Source organism: Lepidochelys kempii, chromosome 9, assembly GCF_965140285.1.
Source record: "Lepidochelys kempii isolate rLepKem1 chromosome 9, rLepKem1.hap1, whole genome shotgun sequence".
NCBI lineage: Eukaryota > Metazoa > Chordata > Testudines > Cheloniidae > Lepidochelys > Lepidochelys kempii.
This window is the reverse complement of record NC_136388.1, coordinates 49,107,646-49,135,045: the sequence shown is the minus strand read 5'-3', so window position 1 is coordinate 49,135,045 and position 27,400 is coordinate 49,107,646. Positions and strand designations below refer to the sequence as shown.

General features: G+C 44.5%; 1 protein-coding gene across 13 annotated transcripts in view; it reads right to left on the bottom strand.

The window, feature by feature from the left end:
- ARMC8 (armadillo repeat containing 8) overlaps window positions 1-27,400 on the bottom strand; it is a 181,839-nt gene that overhangs the window by 77,728 nt on the left and 76,711 nt on the right. For 8 of the 13 annotated variants that reach the window (XM_073360247.2, XM_073360252.2, XM_073360248.1 and 5 more), the window contains 3 exons: window positions 22,847-22,939; window positions 19,053-19,112; window positions 16,961-17,041 (listed from right to left, as the gene is read on the bottom strand). In XM_073360247.2, the coding sequence (XP_073216348.1) occupies window positions 16,961-17,041; window positions 19,053-19,112; window positions 22,847-22,939 (234 nt within the window). The remainder of the gene's footprint in view (window positions 1-16,960; window positions 17,042-19,052; window positions 19,113-22,846; window positions 22,940-27,400) is intronic. The other 5 variants (XM_073360250.2, XM_073360258.2, XM_073360254.2 and 2 more) reach the window with 1 other exon arrangement.

Here is a 27,400-nt window from a genome sequence, read left to right as displayed (position 1 = left end):
CCCCCCAGTAACTCTAGACACTTAGGGTCTTTTTCATGAGGCGTGGTTTTAGTGTGGTGCTGCCTTCCATGTTCATTAACTGCATCAACTACCAAGGAGTTAGGTGAGGGACAGCAAAATAAAAACTCTGAGTCCTTTGCTGGGACGTACTCTAATGCATCTAGGGGGAATAGAAGTTGGACTGTACTAGATGATCTTCACTGGGTCCAGAAGAGCATTAACAGGCAAAGCTATGTGAGCCAATGAGGGTGAATGGAGGATATAGAGCAGTTTATGGATGAGGCTCTTTCACCTCCTTGAGAGGAACCTGCAAAGAGACTGCAACTCTCTTGATCAGATGCTGGAAATGTTTAAAATCAGCCAGGAATGAAGGAGGAGGAGGCATGATTGTTTCATCAGGAGAGGAAGAGGAGATGTTGGCCATAGGAGAAACCTCTTCAACAGCTCTAGCTTCCTGCTCCTGGAAAGATTCCTCTTGAGGGTCAGGTCTCCTGCAGGGATCAGGTGATGCAGTCTGCCCCTCTCTATGGTACTGGATGATCTGGAAAATTGTTGGCAATAAGCCACCCAAAGGTCGCAATATGGCCAAGGAGGTGGTGCATAAGGCATAGGAGGAGGCACCCCAAGGGTGCTCACACCAGCAAGGTATTGGTGGTAATTGTGGGCCACGAGTAGTTACAGCTGCAGCGAAGACTTCTGGAAAGGGGCTGCTATAGGAGTGAGGGGTAGAACCTTGGATTGACACTTGAGACACCGAGGAAAGGTCTTCATCAGAATCCTCTTCCCAAGCTCACTCTCGAATGGTGGAGTGCCTGGAGAGATCGGAGCTGAAAAGGTCAGTATTGGGGGAAGTTCAGGCGATCTCCCCCAAGTTCAGGCGATCTCTCAGATGTTCTCACTCTGAACAGCACATCAGAGCCAAGCAGCAGAGAATGGGTATCTCAGAGGAAACAGAACTCATGCGGTACCAAGAGTGTTATGGATACCGAACCTGTAGACTGCGCCGAGGTGATCATAGCTAAGGGTGGTGACAGTACTGTAGGTCTTGGACACTCAGTGCAAAGCATGGTCACTGATGTTACTGAAGGTCTTGAGCGCTCAAAACCAAGTGCGGTCGGAACCTGAGTGGGCTTCTTCGGTACCCAGGAAGTATAGGAAGGAGGAAGAGGCTTTCTGGCTGCCTCGGTCTGTTAACAGTACTGATGGCCTCTCCAGGCCCGAAGCCTTACCAACTTTCAATCTAGCTGTGCCCTGAGCACTTGAGGAGCTAGCAGCCTCATGGGTACCTGATTGGTGAGCCAGGGGGTGCCAGGGTAGCTGACAGTACCAATGATCTCATCTTTTTAGAGGTAGTTTCTTTAACTGTTGAGCCAGGGGCATGTTCCCATGAGGGCTTATGGGAGGAGTCCTGTGTCTTCCTCTTAGATGACCTGGAGGTGTAGCAAGCCAGGCGTAGAGAGCTCTCCATCATGAGGAGACGAAGCTTTATCTGTTTTTTCTGGCTCTTGATTTCAGTGCCAGAGAAAAAGTTGCACTTCTGGGCAACATGCGATTCCCCAAGGCAACGGATGCAGCAGGAGTGCCCGTAGCTGATCGGGATCACCTCCCAACATGACAGACAACAGTTGAAGCTGCGACAACCGGGCATAACCTCCCAGTAAAAGAAAAATTACCAACCAGCTAATATCTACCTAAATATAAAGAAAATATTTTTTAAAGAAAAGATAAGCTATATTACTACTAACTACAGAAACTAACACTAATACTATTAGTGACTATTAATGAAAGAAGCAGAAAGCTGAGGAAATCTCAATGGGACAACTGCCAGAGCTCCATCTCAGGCTGAGGCAATTGAGAAGCAACTGAGGGTGGTTCACGGTTGTACAGTGTTATATAACAATGGCACGGGGCACTGACTGACATGCATGCAGGGGCTGAACGGACACTGCTATGAGAAATCTCTCATCAAAGGCGCAGGGGGTGCTAGTACACCTAGAATGAAGCAACAATGGGGATACCACTCAAAGAACTCCCTATTTTTGGAAAAACATGTCTGTATAAATCAGAGGTCCCCAAAGTGTGGGGCGGGAAGGGAGTGCCACCCAGCCCCACCCCAGCTCTGCTCCAGTCCCGCCCACAGCCGCATCCCTGGCTTCCAGTCCCGCCCCAGCTACGTCCCCGCGCCTGGCCCTGGCCCCATCCCCAGCTGTGGCTCTGTTCCTGGCCCAGGGCCAAGGCTGGGGGCAAAGCCTGGAGCAGAGCCACACCAGGCTGCGGGCCTGGCTGTCAGCCCCCACCCCTAAACCAGCTGTGGCTCCGCTCCTGCCCCCAGCCTCAGCCCCCTTACGTCTCTCCACATCCGTCCCCTACACCGAGCTGTGGCCCCACTCCCGGCCCCAGCTCTGGGCACAAACAGGGGAAAAGGGGAGGGGGGGCAAGACCCTTAAAAGTTTGGGGACCGCTGGTGTAAATGCACCCACATAACATGATGATGATGATTTGTAGAGTATTGCAGTAATTTCTGGAGCCCACCGCCCCAACTATACTAGGCACTGTAGCAACAGTGAGGAAGACTGTCACCTTGTACGCTGAAATACTTACTGCTACATAGGATATGGGGAAAATATTGGCAAATCAATTAACTAGTTAAGGATAATCTCACCACCACCTTCGAAAGGATTTAGGCTAATCACAGATTCCGTGTGAGCCCCTAGAGTGGATACAGGCAGATTGGCTGTTTGTACTGGAACCAGAAACAAATAAAAAACTCACTATGAGTTTTTTTGTACTTACTGTTGGGGACCTAAGACCCAGATACCTCTAATTCTGAGAGGTCTAACAGCTGGCTGTTGGAAGTAGAGAAAAGAAGTGGTCAGTTTTCTACATGTTGTTTTTCCCCTTCCTCTCATTAATTTTGCTGATGAAGAAGAAGCCTGGATGGCAGTACTAAAATAAAATGCCTACCACATTCTCCCAAGAAAGTTACCACTTTGATAACTCAGGTCTGAGATTTCCCACTTACAGTGAAATCCTGAGAAATTCCACTAAGTGCGCCCACAAGACCCACAGTGAAATAGCCACTCACTCATGGTCACTTCACAGGCACTAAAGGCCACCCTTCCCTGATACTAGCTCCAGCCCGTAATCATCAAGGGACTTGAAATTGTTCTGAGGAAGGGAGAATGAAAATCTTATTCTTCTTCCACAGTGCAAATCATATTCTGCTGAATTGTTTGCAATGCCAGTCAGGTCTCAATGCCTAAAGTAAGCATCTTGGAGCAACAAAATTATCCTTGACCACAGCAGCTTCCACTACTACAGACGATCTATAAGGCAGGCTGGGAGGAATAGTGAGCAGCAGAACTTAGTTGCATTAAACACATCGGCCCACCATACAGGAAGTAACCAGGACAAAATAAGATGTTTCCATAGCTATTTCACCACCCATTCCAGGTCAGGGTGGAGGGAACAGCTCCCAAATCTAAAAGGGCCTAAAAAGCCCTGGAGTCACTTGTCATTTCTAGAGTAAAGAGGACAACCACAGACATCCTCTTCACAAAAGGATGCCTTATTCTTCAGAGGAGGGTATTTCTCTAAACCTTCCTTTGATGAGTTGAGTAGAAACTATGGAAATCTTCCTTTATGTCTGTCAGTCAAGAAGAGAATCTGGCAAGTCATCCTCACAGTTCTCTTAAAAATGCAGCCCAAATCATACCTTTGGGAAAGGATGCGAGAGGAATGCCTTGACACACAAGGAGCCTGCCTTGACTGAGACTGAGTTGGGAGAACTAGCACAAAGAATGCCGACTTCATTGGTGCATTCACCAGCATCAAATGCATCATGACCACCACTGTTTAAGGCACAAACATCAATGGTATTGACACATTCATGGCACCCAGAGCTGCAAGCAGGTTCAGCACCTGGAAATCAACACGGCTCTTGGAAACAGTGCCTGATGGCCAGTGCCAGGTTTACAATGGCGCCAGTGGCTCCATGGAACTGGGCCCATGCTCAGAAGGGGTCCCGGCCTACTCCACTTGCTCTGCACCCCGAGACCCCGCTCCTCCCCACACCCACCACTTGCTCCTCTCGGCCTGCCTGCCAGCCGGTCAAGGCCCCCTCTACGCCCCCTGGCCCCACCCCCCTGCTCCTCTCTGCCCCCTGGCAGGACCCCAGTGCACCTCTGGCTCCAGGCCTGTGTGGCCCTGCCTGTCTCCTCAGAGCTGAGCCGCTTGGGACTGGTGCAGAAGCCTGGCCAGTCTGAGCCTCGGGGGACGAACAGTGTGGGGGGTTGGCTGAGCCCCTCAAGGCAAGTGCGTCTTGAGGGAGCCCAGTCGGGGCAGGCCTTGGTCTGGCTTCTCACACCACTCCTGAGGGGACGGAGCAATTCCTGGCTCCGGGACCAGCCCTGGCTGCGCTGCCGGCTCAGCTCAGCAGACACAGTCAGCTCCCTGCAGGGCCGGTGAGTGCAGCCAGGAGGCAGGGCATGGGGGAGTGGGTCTCTGGGGAATCGGGGCCGGGGGGGGGGGGGGGGGGTTCAGGGCTGTGAGGGGGCAAGGAAGATGTGTGTGTTGGGGCAATAGGGAGTGGGGGTTCTGTGGGGGGTGCTGGGCAGTGGAGTGCTGGGCAGGGGTGGTGTTGTGCAGGGCATTGTGCATTTTGGGGGGGGTGCTGGGCATAGTGGTTCTTGGGGGGCTCTGGTCATAGGGAGTTGGGGGGGTGTTAGATGGAAGGCTGTGTGGCATGGCATACGCCTGCCCCCGAGGGGAAGGGGCATGCTGGCATCACAGGGCCACTGTGCGTCTGGCAACTGGCAGTTTGTAAATAGTGCCCTCGCACTGGGCTGGGCAGAGCGGGGCCGTCCCTGCCACGCCATGCCCCTGCCTGGCCCCTCGGTCTGGGGACTGACATCCCTGTACCATGCTCCATTGCCTCAATGGGGGCCCACAAATATGTTTGGTGCCAGGCTCACAAAAGGTTAATCCAGCCCTGCTGATGGCTATATGATCATAGCTAGTGCGCCTATCAGTTAATCAAAGCAACAGGATCCCAGGAGACTGGCCCGTAGGGTACTGAATGGAGGCCCTTGCAAGTCTTGAAGAGCATTCAAAACGTACAAGGGGTATGAAATGTCCCACCACAAATAAAGCTCTAAACTTGAACTTCCAGAGAAGTCACATGGCCTTGACTTGTCATGAACTGTTGCAAAAAAAAAAAAAAAAGCGCAAACATAATTCTGGAATGTTTTAGCAGGAGTGCTGTAAGCAAGACACAAGTAATTCTTCTGCTCTACTCCGTGCTAATAAGGCCTCAGCTGGAGTATTGTGTCTAGTTCTGGGTACCACATTTCAGGAAAGATGTGGAGAAACTGGAGAAAATCCAAAGGAGAGTAACAAAAATCATTAAAGATCTAGAAAACATGAACTACGAGGGAAGATTTTAAAAATTGGGTTTGTTTACTCTAGAAAAGAGAAGTCTGATGGGGAACATAATAGTTTTCAAGTACATGAAACATTGTTAGAAGGAGAAGAAAGAAAAATTGTTCTCATTAACCTCTGAGGATAGGACGAGAAGCAATGGGCTTAAATTGTAGCAAAGGAGGTTTAGGTTGGACAATAGGAGAAACTTCCTTTCTGTCAGGGTGGTTAAGCACTGGAATAAATTCCCTACATAGGTTATGGCATCTCAATCATTGGTGGTTTTTAAGAGCAGGTTAGACAAATACCTGTCAGGAATGGTCTAGATAAAAGACAGTTACCTTTTCCGTAACTGGTGTACTTTGAGATGTGTTGCTCATGTCCATTCCATATTAGGCGTGTGTGCTCGCCACATGCACCATTGCCAGAAGTTTTTTCCCTTAGCAGTATCCGTAGGGGAACTGGCTCTGGTGTCCTCTGGAGTGACACCAGCATGGCATGGTATAAGGGGCGCTGCTGACTCCTCCCACCCTCAGTTCCTTCTTGCTGGAAACTCCAACAGTGGGGAAGGAGGGTGGGTTGTGGAATGGACATGAGCAACACATCTCGAAGAACACCAGTTATGGAAAAGGTAACTGTCTTTTCTTCTTCAAGTGCTTGCTCATGTCCATTCCATATTAGGTGACTCCAAAGCAGTACCTCTGGAGGTGGGTAGGAGTTCACGGATGTGTAGATTGCAACACAGCTCTGCCGAACCCAGCATCGCCTCTGGCCTGCTGAGTGATGGCTTAATGAGAGGTTAACGTGCAAACAGAGGACCATATTGCAGCTCTACAGATGTCCTGGATAGGGATGTGCACCAGGAAGGCCACCAAAGACCCCTGCACTCTCGTTGAGTGGACTCTGACAATCAGCGGTGGCAGAACCCCCGCCAGGTAGTAACAGATCCATATGCATGAGATAATTCAATTGGAAATCCTCTGCGAGGACACCAGGTGACCCTTCATCCTATCCGCTGTAGTGATGGAGAGTTGAATCTATTTTCAGAAAAGCTTGGTACATTCTACGTAGAAAGTCAAGGCGCTCTGGACGTCCAGGGCACTGGTCTTGTGCCATTTGGGACAGAACACTGGAAGGAAAATGTCCCAGTTCATATGGAAGGTGGAGACCACCTTTGGCAGGAAGGCCGGGTGGGGCCACAACAGAACCGTATCTTTGTAGAAGACTGCGTACGGAGGTCCTGAGGTCAAGGCTTTAATTTTAGAGACCACCTTCCCAACGTCAACGCCACCAGGAATGTGACCTTCCATGACCGGTGGGAAAGGGAGCAGAACCTAGCAGCTCGAAGGGCGGGATCGTGAGCCTGGAGAGGACCAAGTCAAGATCCCACTGTGGGACAGGGATCCGCACCTGCGGGAAGAGTCTCTCGAGGCCTCTCGAAGAATCTGACTGCCATGTCATGAGAAAACACTGCCAGGCCCTGGATCAGTGGGTGAAAAGAGGAGATGGCCACGAGATGCACTCTAATGGAAGAGTGTGCCAGGTCCTGGTTCCTCAGATGAAGCAGGTAGTCTAAGACAGACTGTACAGAAGAGTGTGAGGAGACAAGCGGGAAAACCTTGTCCACTTGGCCAGCTAAGACAGTCTGGTTGAGGGCTTCCTGCTTCGCAGAAGGACCTGTTGGACTCCTTCCGAACAGGTCGGCTCCTCTGGGTTCAGCATGCAGCATCCATGCCAAGAGGTGGAAGGACATGAGGTTGGGGTGCAGGAGCCAATCTTGGTCCTGTGACATCAGATCCGGTCAGTTGGGCAAGTGCCAGGGAGGGATGAAAAAGATAACCTGTGCCTGTCACTCTTGATCTTTGCCAGGACCCTGCGGAAGAGAGGAATTGGAGGGAACATGTACATCAGGTTCCCTGACCACAACAGGAGGAAAGCACTGGGGAAGGAGTCCTTGCCCAGGCCTTGCCACGAACAAAACAGGTGGCATTTCCTGTTTAGCCTGGTGGTGAACAGGTCCACTTGAGGAGTTCCCCACCTCTGGAAGATCATGTAGGCTACCTCTGGGTGGAGCAACCACTCGTGGTGAGAGGAGAGGTCCCTGCTAAGGTGATCCGTTAACGTATTCTTGATGCCAGGGAGGTGACAAGCTTCCAGATGGATTTCGTGGCTGATGCAGAAGTCCCATAGACAGAGTGCCCCTTGCCTGTTGATGAGAACACGGAGGCTGTGTTGTCTGTCAGGACTCTCACCACCTTGCCCGAGAGGTGAAGTAGGAAGACTCCACATACCAAGGGCACTGCCCTGAGTTCTTTGACGTTTATGTGTAACATCATCTCCTCCGGGGACCACATACCCTGAGTCTGGAGGTCGCTGAGGTGCATGACCCAACCGAAGTCCGAAGCGTCTGATACAAACTTGATGGAGTGATGGGGGGTGTCAAATGGAACCCCCTCTAGGGCGGTCATGCGATCGGTCCACCATCGCAGTGAGGTGAGCACTGTCGGGAGAATGGTAACGACCTTGTCCAGGTGATCTCTGGAGTGGGCACAGACCATCGCCAGCCATTGCTGCAGGGGCTGCATCCGGAGCCTGGCATGGCGGACAATGTATGTGCACGCTGCCATGTAACCCAGCAGGCACAGGCAAACCCTGGCTGTAATCGGGGGGGAACACTGAGACCTCCACAATTAGGTCCGTCAACGTCTGGAACATTTCGAGTGGCAGGAATGCTCTGGCACAGGTCGAGTCGCGCACCACTCCGATGAACTCTATCCTTTGAACCGAAACTAACGTAGACTTTTTGTCATTCACCAGTAGGTCCAGGGAGTGGCACATGGCTTGCAGCACCGCAACATCCTACTGCACTAGGCAGCACAGCACGCGGAGGAGGTGACCAGCCCTCTGTGAAGAAAAAAGTGGTTCGGGACTATTTAGAAAAGCTGGACAATCACAAGTCCATGGGGCTGGATGCGCTGCATCCGAGAGTGCTAAAGGAGTTGGCGGATGTGATTGCAGAGCCATTGGCCATTATCTTTGAAAACTCATGGCGATCGGGGGAAGTCCCGGACAACTGGAAAAAGGCTAATGTAGTGCCCATCTTTAAAAAAGGAAAGGAGGAGGATCCTGGGAACTACAGGCCAGTCAGCCTCACCTCAGTCCCTGGAAAAATCATGGAGCAGGTAGGTCCTTAAGGAATCAATTCTGAAGCACTGAGAGGAGAGGAAAGTGATCAGGAACAGTCAGCACGGATTCACCAAGGGCAAGTCATGCCTGACTAATTGAATTGCCTTCTATGATGAGATAACTGGCTCTGTGGATGAGGGGAAAGCGGTGGACGTGTTGTTCCTTGACTTTAGCAAAGCTCTTGACACGGTCTCCTACAGTATTCTTGCCAGCAAGTTAAAGTAGTATGGGCTGGATGAATGGACTATAAGGTGGATAGAAAGTTGGCTAGATTGTCGGGCTTAACGGATAGTGATCAATGGCTCCATGTCTAGTTGGCAGCTGGTATCAACTGGAGTGTCCCAAGGGTCGGTCCTCAGGCCGGTTTTGTTCAATATCTTCATAAATGATCTGGAGGAGGATGTGGATTGCACCCTCAGCAAGTTTGCAGATGACACTAAACTGGGAAGAGAGGTAGATATGCTGGAGGGCAGGGATAGGATACAGAGGGACCTAGACAAATTAGAGGATTGGGCCAAAAGAAATCTGATGAGGTTCAACAAGGACAAGTGCAGAGTCCTGCACTTAGGATGGAAGAATCCCATGCACCGCTACAGACTACTGACCGAATGGCTCGGCAGCAGTTCGGCAGACAAGGACCTAAGGGTTACAGTGGACGAGAAGCTGGATATGAGTCAACAGTGTGCCCTTGTTGCCAAGAAGGCCAATGGCATTTTGGGATGTATATGTAGGGGCACTGCCAGCAGATCGAGGGACGTGATTGTTCCCCTCTATTCCACATTGGTGAGGCCTCCTCTGGAGTACTGTGTCCAGTTTTGGGCCCCACACTACAAGAAGGATGTGGAAAAATTGGAAAGAGTCCAACGGAGGGCAACAAAAATGATTAGGGGACTGGAACACATGACTTATGAGGAGAGGCTGAGGGAACTGGGATTGTTTAGTCTGCGGAAGAGAAGAATGAGGGGGGATTTGATAGCTGCTTTCAACTACCTGAAAGGGGGTTCCAAAGAGGATGGATCTAGACTGTTCTCAGTGGTAGAAGATGACAGAACAAGGAGTAATGGTCTCAAGTTGCAGTGGGACAGGTTTAGGTTGGATATTAGGAAAAACTTTTTCACTAGGAGGGTGGTGAAGCACTGGAATGCATTACCTAGGGAGGTGATGGAATCTCCTTCCTTGGAAGTTTTTAAGGTCCGGCTTGACAAAGCCCTGGCTGGGATGATTTAGTTGGGGATTGGTCCTGCTTTGAGCAGGGCGTTGGACTAGATGACCTCCTGAGGTCCCTTCCAACCCTGATATTCTATGATTCTATGATCCTTTTGGATCTGAGACCTGGAGTTGCCCTTGACTAGCCAGTCATCAAGGTACAAGTAGAACTGGATACCCCGACACCTGAGGTAAGCAACCACCACCACCAAGCACTTGGTATACACTCTGGGTGCTGTCACCAGGCCAAACTGGAGGACCGCAAACTAGTAGTGGTGGGGGCCCATCATAAACTGGAGGAAGCGTCTGTGACCATGAAAGATCGCTATGTGAAAGTATGCGTCCTTCAAGTCGAGGGCAGCATACCAGTCTCACGAATCCAGGGTAGGGATGACAGAAGCCAAGGAGATGACGAGGAACCTTAGCTTCTTTAGACACTTGTTGAGGTCCCTCAGGTCCATGATAGGCCGCAGACTCCCCTTGGCCTTTGGGATTAAGAAGTACTGGGAACAGAACTCCTTGTTCCTGTACTCAAGAGGAACCTCTTCCACTGCACCCAATTGCAGCAACCTCTTTACCTCCTGTGTGAGGAGACTCTCATGAGAAGGGCCCCTAAAGAGGGATGGGGAAGCTGGGGTGGTAGAAGTAAACTGTAGGGTATAACCCTCCACCACAGTATTGAGGACCCAGCAGTCTGAAGTTATAGCTGTCTATGCAGGGAGGAAAAAGAAAGGTGATTGGAGAACAGTGGGATAGACGGATCTGGGGTAAAGTATGGTAGGTCGCCCTCGAGCGCACCCTCAAAATGCTCGCTTGCCCTCCTGCTTATTGCGGGTTGAGCCTGACTGGGCAGAAGGAGGAGGTTGGTGGCCCAGGCAGCACTTGTAGACCCTACTCTTCTTATGGGGGACAGGGAGGGGGGGCTCCCAGAGGGGTTGACTCGCTTGGCCCTGAGATTGCTCCCGTTTGAACCACTTACAGGCTGGACCTGGAACATATAGCCTGAGTTTTCAGGGTAGTGCAGGAGTCCTTAAGACCATGCAGTTTACTGTCTGTCTATTCGGCAAACAGGACCTGGCCGTCAAAGGGGCAGTCCTACAATGATTGCTGAGCCTCCACTGACAGACCCGAGAGGAGCACCCAGGATGCCCTTTGCATGAAGATGGCTGAGGCCATGGTGCGAGCTACGGAGTCTGCTGTGTCCAAGGCTGCTTGGAGGGCCGCTTTTGCTACAGCTGTGCCCTCTTCAAGGATCACCCGGAATTCCTTCTTGGAATTGGGAGATCTCCCCTTCGCGGACATCTTGGGCTTCTTGGCTGGGGAGGGAGATTGGTGCCAGCTAGTAGACAGCACCAGTGGGGCGCTCCGTACTGACGCTGTGGTGCTTGGGGCTGAGTTGGATCTCTGCTCCAGTGCCGGGGTCCACGTCGATTCCATCAGGAGTGCCCTGAGACGGCTGTCTCTCTCCTTTTTCGTTCTGGGTTGAATGACTTACAGATGCGACACTTGTTGCTTATGTGTCCTTTTTATAGACATCTTAAACAGCTAATGTGCAGGTCTCTGATGGACACGGGCCGCTTACAACGATGGCATGGTTTAAAGCCTGGGGATGGGGGCATGCCATCCCTAGACTGAGTCCCGTCCTGGACCAACAACAGTAACTCCTCGCTTAACGTTGTAGTTATGTTCCTGAAAAATGCTACTTTAAGTGAGACGATGTTAAGAGAATCCAATTTCCCCATAAGAATTAATGTAAATGGGGGGATGAGGTTCAAGGGAATTTTTTTTTTTTTTGCCAGAAAAAAGACTATTGTATGTGTGTATATATATATTCATGCTGCCTTGTAGAGTGTGAGGCTACATTAACAACTATGTGTTAACCCTTGAGGGCTCGGCCGAGTGCTAGTTCATCATTTAGCAGTAAGGCATGCCCTGGGAAATATCCCACCCTCTGACTCCACCACCTCAGCCAAGCTTCACAATCATCACTGTTGTGTACAGTATTAAATTGTTTAAAACGTATACCGTGTGTGTGTGAGTGAGAGAGACAGATGCGCATTGCCCCTTTGTATGCTGAACCCACTCAGAATACATTGCCTTTTTAAGTAGATCAGCAAGTTGAGAAAGCAGCTGCTGCCAGCAAGCTCCCTCTGTCCTGAGCCCTGTCATGTCCCATCCACTCCGCTCTGTGTAGGTGGGGGGCAGGAGCAGGGGAAGGGGGACACCCTGACATTAGCACCCCTCTTCCTGCCCTCCCCCCCGCGCACAGCAAGCAGGAGGCTCCCGGGAGCAGCTCCAAGCAGAGAGCAGGAGCAGCACATGGCAGTGAGGGAAGGGACAGCTGAACTGCTGGCAACTGATAGCCTGCTATGCAGTTGCTGCATGGGGAACTTAGGGAGCGGGGAGCTGATGGGGGGCTGCCAGTCCACCTTGGTTCCAAGCCCCCACCACTAGCTCCAATGGGCTGCTCTTTCTGCAAGCAGTGAGCAAAGCAGGCGGCTGCCAAACAATGTTAAAATGGAGCATTGCGCAACTTTAAGAGAGCATGTTCTCTAATTGACCAGCAATATAACAACGAAACGACATTAACTGGGACGACGTTAAGTGAGGAGTTACTGTAACGAGAACTAATACTAAGGGTAAATACTAAATTATATACAACTACTTTACAAAGAAACCTTCGTGAGACACACTGAACTAAGCGAAAGCTAGATGAAGCAGCAGCAGTTCCAGCACCATCACTGGTGGCAAGAAGGAACTGAGGGTGGGGGGAGCTGGCAGTGCCCCTTATACCGCGCCATGCTGGTGTCACTCCAGAGGGCACCAGGGACAGTCCCCTACGGATACTGCTAAGGGAAAAATTTCCGGCACCGGTGTATGTGGCGAGCACACACACCTAATATAGAATGAACATGACCAACACTCAAAGAAGAATACTTAGTTCTGTCATGACTGCAGGGGACTGCATTAGAAGACGTCTCTAGGTCTACTGCAGTCCCACAATTCTATGACTCTATAATGGATCAGACCAATGGTCCATCTAGCCCAGTATTCTGTCTTCCGACAGTAGCCAATACCAGGTGCTTCAGAGGGAATGAATAGAACAGGCAATCAAGTGATCCATCCCATCATCCACTCCGAGCTTCTGGCAAACAGAGACTAAGGACACTTGGAGCATGCTGTTGTATCCCTGCCGCTCCTGGCTAATAGCCATTGATGGACTTATCCATGAACTTATCTAGTTCTTTTTTGAACCCTGTTATAGTTTTGGCCTTCACAACATTCCCTAGCAACGAGTTCCACACGTTGACTATGTGTTGTGTGAAGAAGTATTTCCTTTTGTTTTAAATCTGCTGCCTATTAATTTCATTTGGTGACCCCTAGTTCTTGTGTTATGAGAAGGAGCGAATAACACTTCCTCATTTACTTTCTCCATACCAGTCATGATTTTACAGACCTCTATCAGATTCCCCCTTAGTCATCTCTTCACCAAGTTGAAAAGTCCCAGTCTTATTAATCTCTCCTCATGAAGAAGCTGTTCCATAACCCTAATAATTTTTGTTGCCCTTCTGTGTATCTTTTCCAATTCCAAAACATCTTTTTGAGAGGGGGCGACCAGAACTGCAAGCAGTATTCAAGATGTAGGCATACCATGGATTAATACAGAGGGATTATGATATTTTCTGTCTTATTATCTATCCCTTTCCTAATGGTTCCTAACATTTGGTTAGCTTTTTTGACTGTCGCTGTAGATTGAGTGAATGTTTTCAGAGAACTATCCACAATTATTCCAAGATCTCTGAGTGACAACAGCTAATTTAAACCCCATCATTATGTATGTATAGCTGGGATTATGTTTTCCAATGTGCATTACTTTGCATTTATCAACACTGAATTTCATCTTCCATTTTCTTACCCAGTCACAATCAATTTGTATACGATTAATGAGAACCTCCATTATGGTGTTTTTAAAAAGTTTCCGTGCAGCTTTCAGATATTTCACTTTGGGGACTGTACCTTTTAATTTCTGCTGAACCAGTTTCCTCATTTTTGTGTAATACCCCTGTCTGAAATTAAATGCTACTGTGGTGGGCTTCTTTGGTGTTTTATGCCCCACAGGGATGTTAACTTTAATTACATCATCATCACTATTACCAAGCATTTCAGCTATAGTCACCTCTTGGACCAGAACCTGTACTCCACTTAGGACTAAATCAAGAATTACCTCTCCCTTTATGGGTTCCAGGACTAGTTGCTCCAAGAAGCAGTCATTTAAGGTATCAAGAAACTTTATCTCTGCATCCCACCCACTCAATATGGGGATAGTTGAAATCCCCCATTATTACTGAGTTTTTTATAGCCTCGCCAATCTCCCTGAGCATTCCACAGTCATCCTCACCATTCTGGTCAGGTGGTTGGTAGTATGTCCCTAGTGCTATAATCTTATTATTCAAGCATGGAATTTCTATCCAGAGAGATTCTATTGGACTGTTTGGTTCATTTAAGATCTTTACTATATTTGATTCTCTGCTTTCTTTCACATATATAGTGCTACTCCCCCACCAGCATGACCTATTCTGTCATTCCTATATATAGTCTACCGGGGTATTACTGTGTCCCATTGATTATCATTTCACCAAGTTTCTGTGATGCCTATTATATCAATATCATCATTTAATACAAGGCACTCAAATTCATCAATTTTAGTTTACAGACTTATAAAATTTGTCACTTTTTCAGCTGTCTGCCATTATGTGATGTAAACGAATGGGACTCTTTCATTTGACTGTTTCTCCCCTAAGGAACATCTCTGTCTGAACCATGTACTCCTTCACAACTGTCGGCTTTCCCCCAGCCCTAAGTTTAAAAACTTTATCACCTTTTTAATTTTACATGCCAGCAATCTGCTTCTGTTTTGGTTTATGTGGAGCCATGCTTCCTACATATGCTCCTCCTTTTCCAAAAGGTTCCCCAGTTCCTAATAAAATCTAAATCCCTCCTCCCTTCACCATTATCTCATCCATGCATTTAGACCCTGTAGTTCTGCCCATCTAACTGGACCTGTGTGTGGAAATGGAAGCATTTCAGAGAACGCTATCATGGAAATCCTGGATTTCAATCTCTTACCTAGCAGCCTAAATTTGGCCTCCAGGACCTCTCCCCTACTTACCCTATGTCATTGGTACCTATATGTATTACAACCACTGGTTCCTCCCGAGCACTATACATAAGCCTGTCTAGATGTCTAAAGACATCTGCAACCTTCGCCCGGCAGGAAATTCACCATGCCATTCTTTCAGTCATCACAAACCCGGTTATTTATATTTCTAATGATCGAATCCCCCATTACTATTACCTAATCATCAAATCTCCCATTACTATTACAAAGGGATGGAGGCCTCAGTGACAATGAAAAGGAGTCAGGGATTATTGCTGACTACCAACTGAATGTGAGCTTCTCAATGCTGTGGGCAAAAGGGCTGATGTGATTCTTGCACGTACAAATAGGGGAGAATACTGAATACGTAGAGATAGGTGATATTACTTAGAGTACACAGTACTGGTGAGACCACCACTGGAATACTTTGTCCAGTTCTGGTGTCCACACTTCAAAAAGGATGTTGAAAAATTTTAAAGGGCTCAGAGTAAAACTAAAGAATGATTCATGATCTAGAAAGCCTGCCTTACAATAAAAAATGAAAGTAGCTCAACTACTTAGCTTATTGAAGATTAAGAGGCTACTTGACTATGGTCCATAATTGCCTACGCAGGAAGAAGATACTTGATAGAGGTCTCTGACTGCTAAAAGTAAAGGTATAAAAAGATCCAGTGGCTGGAAACTGAAGACTGGAAATAAGATGTTAATTTTTAAACACTCAGGTAACTAATCATTGGAACAGATTACCAAGAGATGTGGCAAATTCTACATTACTAGAAATCTTTAAATCAAGACTGGATCTCTCTCTAAGAGGCTAGATCAGCCACAAATTATTGTGATAGATGCAGGAAGTCACTGGGTGAAGCTGTATGGCCCGTTATACAGATCAAACTGGATGATTACAAAGATCTCTTCTGGCCTTTATACCTATGGATCTGTGAACTGTAAGATACAGTCTTAAAAGATAACAAATATAGCCTTAGATATATTTAAATGTAGTACCTGAAAAAATCAGGGAGGTAACTATTTACTTTCAAAGATTTCATTCTGAAAGTTTATATAGGGTGACATTGTTCAAAGTTAATTATTTGTGTAAGATGCTCCTTGTCTAAAAACCTTTCATAATGGCTTAGCCTCCACAAGGTCACAGCACTGACTTTAATCCACAGTCATGTTTTCCACAAGCATATACCAACAGATATAGTTTAAACTATGTATTTACTTACATGTTAGCCCCGAGGGACCAAATTCTCAAAGCCTTAGACAGAACATGTATGCATCTGTGTGTGCACTCAGACATGCAGTTTTGAGTAAAACTGTGGAATTTTGCTCAGCCTCTCTCTTTGAATCAGGCTTTGAAAATTTAGTTTCAGACTGCCAGCAAATAGCCATTAGAGGTACCACTGCCACCAAATCCAAATTCATACAGTATGATGTTGTCCCAGAAATACCACTTCACGACAACATTGTGCAATCAAATCACCATTCTTCATTGGTACTTGACCCATCCAGGATGGATTTCAAAAACAAAAGCATATGGTAGAGCCCAGACTCCAAAGGATTCGGTGGAATAAAAACCACTCACAGGCCCTTTCAGCTACATAATCAAGTTTTCAGCACATACTTGACTTACTTCTATCCAGGTCAGCTCATCTATGCTCCCCTTTTCACCAGCTCTTTCTTTTAAGATGTCTTCATTTTCTTTTGTTTGGCAAAATGGCTGCTTGCCTCTAAGTCAAGCTCTATTTCAATTACTGGATTTTAACTTTATAGAGCACCCAGATATGTTGTGGCAGTTTTCTATATATCTCTATATACCACACAAAAACAACAATAGGCACCCAAAAAACGTGTATTGCATACTTTTGTGTGTGTGTGTGTGTGTGTGTATCTATCTATATATGAATACATATAATTTCTATAATAAAATTAATACTGATTGCTTTTATAACTGATGTGAAATCAAAATCTCAAGCAGTTTTAATGCCTTACTTTGTAGGACGTGGAACTTAATAGGTGAGCAATATTCTGAACTGCTCCATGGTTAAACAAGATTGTCTGATGATCTGGACCCTATAAAGGGAAAAAAAGGAGTATTTATTCTTTTAAAAAACAAATGTGGAAGAGGCTTCCTGTTAACTGTAACTTCAGTAAGTACTAAAATGCAGGTTTTCCTGCCATTCTTTGCTTTGTACATTGGAAATGTGCTAGTTTCTTTACCGTCAGAAGCTAACTTTCTGTTACATCTGTTGAGCTTGACCTACTTATTTATAGCCATTTTCATTCTCATTCTTGAAAGGAAATACCAAAACTAGAGAGATTAGGAGTAGAGTGAGTGAAGTTATAACATTTTAATTAATGAAGGATGAGTTCTACAATAATTGACAATGGGGATTTTATTTTTCATAGCTGATATAGGGCTGCTAGCAATATACTGTTTCAATCTTTGCAATATTATATAAGATTCTCAATAATCTACAACACCTCTTCCATTGCTAATCCCATGCATTTTCAGCAATAACAACCCCAGAAAAGATAGCAAGTAACCAATTCTAAAACTGTTCCCATATATCAGAATGTGCATCAACTGACAGTGTGGCGAGAGTAGTGTCTCACTCCTACACTAGTAACTCCTACACATGTAATCTAGATTTAAAAAGTTTTTTATAATACTATTTCAAATACATCAACTGTAAAGACAGCTCACCAACCTTAAGTACTTAAAGAGCAAGTAAAAATAAGCGTCTGAGGTGTTAAACATTTTTCAGTTTTCAAAAACTCAGTTTGAAATCAATTCAAGTCCAAATACTGATCCCATGTCTCCTCTACAGTACAAAAGTCTCAAGATCTCTGTGGTCTGGCCAGGCTGTATGGAGGCAGAGGAGGAATGGAACTCTCAGGGGACATCCCACCCTCAGCAGTCTCAGTGAATCCTAGGTGATCAGTGAGCTCTTCCTCCCCTGGAAGTTGAGTGCATGACTCTACTCCCACTGCCTCTTCCCATGACAACCCACCTTTGAGGGCAGGACTGCCCCAACCTGCAGAACTGGCTGGCAACTTCAAAACAGAGACATCAGATGGGGATGATGGGCCTCATCAAGACAGAGGATGTCTGGAGGAAAAAGGCACAACCCTGACAGACTCCTCCCTGCTCCCATTCCAGGGGATACCTTTGTTCCCCATTCCTGGTTTACACTATACCCCATGGCTGCTTGACAGGAGCTGCTATGCCCTCAAGGCTATAGTGGTCTCTGCTTAGCTTTTGCATGGGAAGAGAAGGGCAGGACCCCCAGTCACCACACACCGCCGCTTTTAATAGCTCCTTGTATCCATTCCTGTGGAACAACTCTATGGCCCCTTGCACACCAATCTGATCATCCTCTATACTGGTCAGGCCAGTGTACAATCCCTATATGGGGGAGTAAAGGGACTAGTACTGTCTTTACAAATGTGTAAGAGTCAGGTTTTGGCTCATAGAGTTAAATTTCTAAATAGAGTCAACAGCCGTGACAGCATGTGTCACCACAAACTACATAATTCCTAACAATAAACTTCAGTATAAACACCCTAGAATAAAATATGTATCTCCAGTATCTGCTCTGGCGCTCCCACATTGGTATGATGTCTACTCTGTGCACAGCCTCTGTAGCCATCTGATTGGCTGAAAGAGAGAAAGGTGGGAAACACCAAATTTGACCTGCAAAACACTGCCTGATTTTCTTGATTGATTTGCAACCTAAATGCTAATGGTCTTCCTGCCAGAATGAAGATTTCAGTATTCTGTTTCATACTTATACCAACTTGGCACACATGAACTACAGACCTCTGTGCATCTGACAATGGTAGAGACATTTCACTTCCAAGCTTCTGAAGAGTCATTAAAAACAGTTTGTTTTTTTTAAAAGGTATTATGAAAAATATTTTTAGTACTTCATTTATAATTATCCCTTTCCAGAAAAACCATGAAAATTATTTTTACGTATAACATATCTGATGCTTTAAGATGCTTCAGCTGCTACCACTGACAACTTCCTATCAAAAAATGCAATTAAAATACCTTTTTTTGCTGTAGAAAAACACTTACATTGGCACACAGAAGTGGCTGAGGCGATGATTTAAAGCCGCAGCTATGCCAGTGTCGAAGCTGAAGAAGAGATATTAAAAGACGGGGGGAGAAATGAATGAAATTGAAATCAAGAATTGCTTTAACTTGTTTTTGTAACCTGATAAATATATCACTTATCTAGTTCCCATGTGCCAGATTTTCAAAGAGAATCATCTAATTTGTTGTGTGTAAATACCACCATGAATACACAAATGAGTTATTTGTGTGCACTCATGGCTAGTTAGCTGCACAACTAGACATGCATGCAAAAAATATTCAGTTTGGACATGCACTTAAAGTGTTTCCTTGAACAAATCAGGTATGCTTAATATATGTATACATATCTTTGAAAATCTGACTTTGTATTAATAGCCCAAATTTAAGAACTCTACTGTCAGGCTTATTCAACAATAAATAGTAAGTTGTTTTAAATCTAGACATGTGAAGACTTGATTATACACTATATAACTCATTTTTAATTTCAGATATCTCAGAAACTGTGTCAATAATGAGGGATAATTGCTTTTGTTACTCTGAGTACAATGGTGGAGTTCTAGGACCTATTTTAATGATACTGTGCCTGTCCTCCAAAGATTCAAGGTATTTCAGTTTTAAATCTTCCTTGGATGTAGCATTTGGGGAACAGAAACAACAGTTCTTGATTACACATCATTCACTACTTACAGATCATCATAAAAAGTTGACTTTCAACAAAATAGCATGGCCTATTACAGATGATGTTCAAAAGAACCATGTAACAAACAATTTATGATGACAAACATCAAAAAGACTCGAAAATATCTTTGGATGCTACAGACTCTTATGCAGAAGTTCAACACAAGGCCTACAAACTAGCTACAGCCCACTTACATCCTTAGAATGAGGCTTAAGAGGGATTTAGCTAGTTCATAAGCGTTGTGCTGTACTGCTGCAGGGGGTGAATTTCATTTATCCTGCATAGCTGATCAAGGTGTTATTTAAACAGTAATAGCAATTACATTCAAATGAAATTTCCAGTGCTAATTTTCAAAATTTTGGTACCATACAATCATGCATCAAAAAAATAGGCCTTTTAAAAATAAAAAGCTCACTTTGACAATTAAAAGTAGTAATAAAGCTTCTTCATTTATGCCACCTTCCCTGAAAACAGATTAACTGTGACAGAGAGAACCTGAACCCCGAATGCCCTTCCAACGTAAGTTTCAACATGCATTTTACAATGCTTTGTGCATTATTGTAGCTTAGTTTTCAATTAAATTGATTTTGTTTATTTTATAGGCAGATGGTGTCCAAGATTTGTATGTAAAGAACAGGCCACCCACTTGTCCCAAGAACCAGCATTCCCCTTCATGTCCATCCAAAATCTCTCCAGAGTCGTCATTCTGTCAGTCATTGCCACTCAATTTTTTTTTTTTAGCTCAAAACTCTCAGTGTAAATAGTAAAAGATATGCCGCAAACAAAAGGAAGTATGCAACCATACTAACAACATTGAGTAAGGATTTTCTATCTAAGGAAAATGTCTGCTGTCGTCAGTGAAATTTGAGGTGGAAAAGAGAAAAAAGCTGATAGGCAAAGAAGCCTCCCGCGACCTGAGCTGACCTTCTGCCCAGGAAGAGGGAGGCAGTGGGGAACCCTTCACAGGAACACTGGTTCTTAAGAGGAGTGTGGTGTCAGTTATCTTCACAAATGCTAGACCACCTGCCTAGAAAGTAAACAAAAGAAAAAAAATACATTGAAGCACAAATAACCCTTTAAAATACATGTTGAAGCTTACCTAAAACCAGTATTCATAGTGAAGTGTTTTCCCCAGAGAAATCAATCAGAAAGATTCTCTCCAGCACACAATCTGTTCAAGGGAAGATAGTAGCTTTCATTAAACAAGCTCAGAACTATCTACGGCCACAGGCATATTGAAACTTTCATGGGTGTTTGATATCTTGCCTATCTGTACAAGACAGAAAAACAGGTTTCTTTAACCCTTGCAAGTATGTTAGACTCTGACATATCAGCTGGCTGGTATTATATCTGAAGGCACAGTAGTAGGGCATTTGTTTTGGTCGCTAGATCTTGTACCCATGGAATAAAGCAGCTAAAAAGAAAAAAAAGGTATTTTCAAGTTTCCCTTGAAAGATTCTATTTACCTAGAAAAACAAAGATCAAGTTCTTGTCCAATTTAAGAAACAGCTTCAGAAGACCTCAAAGCATCAAAAATGTGCGTCTCTCTTTCTCTTTGTATTATCTGATCCTCTTACCGATTCTAAAACAGTAGTGTTTTCTTGTTACGATTCTGGGATTTATTTTATGTCAACTATTTCATTTGCCATTACTCATTTACATTTTCAATCATTCACACTCATGTATTCAGTGTGCCCTACATGCTCATAGTTTTTGCTGTAAAATGTGACATTTTCAAAATATTCATGGTAAACTAAATGTCCCAATTTTTTCAGTTCAGTGAAAATAGCATACTGGCTATAGAAGACTTTTTTTATTTTTTTCTTAATTAGTGAATGGGGTTTGGTTTAGTTAATTAAATATTTATGATACAGAAAAGTTGGCAAGTTTTACAAAACAGGGCAAGGTGTTCATTTTGTCAGGGAGAGCAAGGCAGAATTCATCCTTTTCACAGTAGAGCTGGATACTCAAGGGTAAGAGATCCAGTTTTCATATACCTGATTTGGTTGTGTAGTGCTGCTGAGCTACTACTTTCGTTTATATGCAAGCTTGTGTTTTATACAATCAATCCTGTGCTAACACTTCTACAATAATGTGCTAACAATTGTTGTAACACAGCGTTCATTCTAAAGCAAACGTTTCCAAACTATATCTTCTTACTCAGTTTTCAATTGGAATTTTTTTCTTGTTAAAAAACACATATTTGAGCAATCTATTTAATATTTTAAAGGTTCTAATTTTCATCTTATAAGTGACCCCAGAGTAACTGACTAAACTGGATAATCCTTGATTTCATCAAACTAATGCAAGATTATCAGGATTTAAGGTAATGTTGGAATAAAATTCCACATAAAAGATAAATGGGCAGAAATAATAGGAACTGGAGTGTCTTTCTTTCACCATGTTAATCACAAACTTTAGATTAATTTGTATATTTCGCTCTAGTGTTCTCTGTGTTGTAACAGTTTTCCTCTACATATCTGATACTTTTGCTAAAAGAAAGCCTCTTTTAAGATCTAAGATTTGAATTAGATCAGTCACTTTAGTTTCAGTTCTCAGTTTAATACAAAATTGCAATTCTATGAGTAGATACACATGCATACTCACTGCATAAGAACTAATGAGGAAGAGTACAATTTTAATACAAGAACACTTTTCATTGGTCTATAATCTCTCAAAATACAAACTATCACGGGTACAAAATGGCTGCCTTGAGAGGACAGAGGCAGTCTGAGCTAAGGTTTATTCAATAAATTCCCAAAGCAGAGCAAAAAGAAAAACTGAAATCCTCAAATATAATCATGCTGACAATGAAGTTTTATGTTTCATTCAATTTTTGTTTTTATTTTTTTAGTTAATACACTCTAATTCCCAATAAACCCAAAGTTCTTATTATCTGCAAACTTTACTTTATCCAAGAGCAGTATCCACCTATAATCCCAGAAACACTATCAGCAAATTGGGGGGGTCCGGGGAGGGGGGATTCAGTCTTTATTGTGCTACTGTTCCAGCCATAGAAGTCAATATTATCTTATACAGTTTCTAAATGGCAGAAACACAAGAACCCTCATGGAGAATATTTATTCTCTTTCCTTACTTTGCAGCAATGTGAGAAGATCTGACATATGTATTCTTGAGTATATCGAGACCTACTAAGCAATGCCATGAGGTGGGGGATAACTGTAGCATCCTAGAAACAAGTCAGAAAAGAAAACAGTATTAAAACTAGAAATTTCAGCACCATTAGTCAGCAATCTGTAACTAACAAGCTGCATCCTAAGCTTTTCAATAGTCAGTACCCAAGCCTAAAATGGGGGAGGTGCTGAGACACACAAGGAACAAAGCCTAGGCCATAAAAGTACTATGGGGGTGATTTTCAAAGAAAATAACAGCTTGGTGCTCAATTCCCATCAAAATCCAATGTTCCTAACTCCCAGCTATGTGTCACTGAAAAATCTCTCCATTAAGTAACCTACTTAGTAAGAAGTCTTCGGACAAAGGAAAAGAGGAATTCCGCTCACTACAAACTGTCACTGACAACAATCACTGAATAAAAAGCTCTGTGTATTTTTGAGACAAAAATTCCCCAGTGGCATTCTTCTCCCAGAACAGTAATTTACTTACCTTTTATTTGGTTATCTCTTAATTCTGAGAGGGTGGGAACGGAGGGAGTGTAGGAAGTGAGGTGCAAGTATAGACAATGGATTTTTTCATCCTCCCACCAGCAGTTGGAGACAAGACATCAAAAGAATTTAGTGATATTGGCCTTCCATCTGACAATCCAATTCAAGAGTTTTCTTTAGTACTGACATAGCACAAGCATGCACACTCATAGTGGGAAAAACTAAACAAAGAGTAATCAGAAGAGAAATCAGAGAGAGAAGGGAGATCATCTCGCTACCTGTTTCTCATTGTTTGGTTCTGTTATGAATCCAATCCTGTTTCTTAAGATCACTATAGTAAGTGAGAAATACCTAAATATTGTTATAAATCAATGAAAGATTTAAGATATCTAACAGATATATTTTAGCAGAAGCCAGCTACAAGTGGGGATGCCAGGAGAAGCAGTAGAAGATTAGCAGTTTTTGTGAACTCCGGAAGCCAGCCTCAACTGAATCATCTCTGAAACAAAGGGTTTGGTTGTTTAAGCAGAGGAGACTAAATATCAGAAATCCCCTTTAAGAGGTTGCTTCTATGTTGACTATGACAGATAAACTGAGCCCTTCACCTGGGGAGAGCTGGAGTCAGTAAGAATTGTTGTGATGATCAGACAGGTCTGCCTACAATGCAAAAATCTTCCTGCAGCAGCAAGTCTCATTGTCTAGTCAATTGACTGAGGCTCGTGCTGCTAGGCTAAAAACAGCAGTGTAGATGCTCCTGCTCAGACTGGAGCCCAGGATCTGAGACCCACCCCCTTTGCCAGATTTTGGATCCTGGGCTCCAGCCAGAGCAGGAACTTCTACACTGCTATTTTTAGCCCTGCAGCATGAGACCAAGTCAGTTGATCCAGGCTCTGCGACTCGCTGCTGCGGAAGTTTTGTTTTGTTTCTTGTAGCTTAGATGTACCTTATAGATATGTCTATATTGCAATTAAACACCCATGGCTGGCCCATGCCAGCTGACTCAGACTTGTGGGGCTTGAGCTAAGGGGCGGTTTAAATGCAGTGTGGATGTTCAGGCTTGGGCTGGAGCCCAGGCTCTGGGTCCCTGCAAGAAGGGAGGATCCCAAAGCTCAGGCTCCAGATAGAGCATTTACACAGCAATTAAGCAGCCCCTTAGCCTCAGCCCTGCGAGCCCGAGTCAGCTGGCACAGGCCAGAAATGTATTTTTGACTGCAGTGTAGATGTGCCCCATGTGACTTGGTCAGTGAGGTGAAGTTATTGTTTACTAAGTTATAAAACTTTTCTGTATTAATCCATTGATATAACTTAATAGGGGGCTGTGGAAAACAACACAATAGCTATAGATAAGCAACCCCCCAGCAAACATTGGGGGGCAACTACAGGCCAATGGCATACTTCCAGGCTCAAAGCCGAAGTGAAAACTCTTCTGCCAATGCTAAGAACTAACAAATCAAAGGGCTATAAATAGTTAAATGCCCCGCTCATGAAAGGAAAGGAGAGTCAATCAGGAGCTGTCCAGAGTGACAGGTTGACAGAGTAAAACTGCAGAGGGAATCTGAAGAAGTTGAGCCTTCCCCCAGACCCAGACAATGTAAGCCATAGGAGACACAGGTTTTCTCTTAAATGCTTTGGTTCTAAGTAAATGCTTTGCTTTAAGAAAAAGTATTTAAGCAAAGGCTGTTTGGTCACTGCTCACCACTACCACTGCTCCCAGAGGGAGCAAAGCTACTGGCACTGAAGGTAAGTCAGGCCTGCTGAGGTACTCACAATTCATCACAGGGGACTGCAACCCAGAGCCTTGTCTGAGAGTGGGAGAATCCTGTAATTCTACCCAAAGAAAGGCAACAGCTAGAGGCCTGAGAGGGGTGCCCTCGAAGAGACCAGGAGGGGTCTGAAGTACAGTTCACCATTTAACTATGACAGGAGTAATAGTAGGAACTTTAGTTTCCCTTCTCAGAAGTTGCTCAGAACACAACTGTGTAGATGGTACTATTGCCTGTTTCCCCAGGAACATCTTGTTTAGTCAGAACATCTTTCAGCACCAGGAAAAAAAAGGCCCAACTGTATGACTATAAATCCCTCAGTCCCAGCAGGTTTGCAACAGTGCTGAAAGTCTCAGCCAAGAGTGAGATGCAGTACAGTTCTCCCTACCAGACATTAGCTTGCTGTCATGCATAAGCAAACCGACAAGTGCTGTCCAGAAAAGCAACATCCAAAAGGAGTAGCAACCGAAACAAGTGCCGTATGGTCCATACCTACATTCTTGCTCTTATCTTAAGAACACTTTTGCCTGTGGCTACAATTCTGCAAATTCACCATGAGGCCTGAAAGACTTTTTGTTCAAAAAACTCAATTTACATCATTCCTTAGTCGTCACTGTGTTTTCTTTCAACAGCTTTACATAACATGTATATCGGTTAAAATCATATCCTGCCACCTTTCACCCACCTTTGGCAATTTAAGATTTCAAGCCACATTAAGGCTCAACACAACAGAACCACATATTAATTGACTTTTCTGGTACCCTACGAAACCACCATCAGCTGAGGTTCTTGCAGTTGTGTCAGGAAAAAGGTAATAGACTTCTGTAAAAGTAACTCGTGACTTTTTGGCTAAAAAACTAGAAAGATATAAAATTAATATGGCACACATTCAATGGGTTAAGAGCTGTCTAATTGAGAGCTCTCAAAATGCAAGTGGGTGTGTTTCTAGTGGGGTCCCACAGGGATTGGTTTTTGGCCCTATGCCTTTTAACATTTTTATCAATGACCTGGAAGAAAATAAAATCACTGATAAAAGTTTGTAGATAACACAAACATTGGTGGAGTGGTAAATAATGAAGAGGACAGGTCACTCACACAGAGCAATCTTGGATCACTTGGTAAGCTGGGTGCAAGCAAACAGTATATGTTTTAATATAGCTAAATGTAAATGTATATGTTTAGCAACAAAGAATGTAAGCTGTATTTAGAGGATAGGGGCTCTATCATTGGAAGCAACGACTGAAAAAGGTTTGGGGGTTGTGATGGATAATCAGCTGAACATGAGCTCCCCTAAGATGCTGTGGCCAAAAGGGCTAACGTGATCTTTGTATGCATAAACAGGGGAGTCTTGAGCTGGAATAGATAAGTTATTTCACCTCTGCATTTGGCACTGGTGCAACATTTGCTGGAATACTGTGTCCAGTTCTGGTGCCCACAATTCAAGAAGGCTGTTGATAAATTGGAGAGGACTCAAGAGAATGACAAAAGGATTAGAAAACATGACTTATAGGACAGACTGAAGGATCTCACTCTATTTAGTTTATCCAAGTGAAGGTTAAGGAGTGACTTGAGTACAATCTACACCTCCCTATATGGGGAACAAATATTTAATAATGGGCTCTTCCATCTAGCAGAGGCAGGAATAATACAATCCAATGCCTGGAACCTGAAGCTACAAAAATTGGAAATAAGGCGTGCATTTTTAACAGTGAGAGCAATTAATTACTGGAAGAATTTACCAAGGATTGTGGTGGATTCTCAATCACTGGCAAATTTTAGATCAAGACTGGATGTTTTTCTAAAAGATCTGCTCCAGGAATTATTTTGGGGAAGTTCTATGACCTGTGTTATTCAGGAGATCAGACTAGATCATCACAATGGTCCCTTATGGCCTTGGAATCTATTAAGCTATAAGAAGGAGCAACAGAAGATTCATCATGGGTTGGATGTTCTTCACACAGAGCTCCAAAGCGGAGACAAGAAGAAATTAACTCAAACCCTTGACATCCCATGTAGGGATGCAACTGGCTCATTTTAAAAAGTGACAGAAGTGAAAAACAAATTAAGTTAAAAGCCTAACTAGAAAAGGCTGATGTTTCTGCGGGAGACAGGAAGTAAACTGGGTTGCTCAGCCAGAACCAGCCCTTATATCTTCAATTTTTTTTGATGTTCTCACTCCATCAGCTGAAAAGTGGGATATCAATACCCACTGTCTTGATAGACCCACCGCAGGAAAAAATACCAATAAATATAGACAGCTACCTT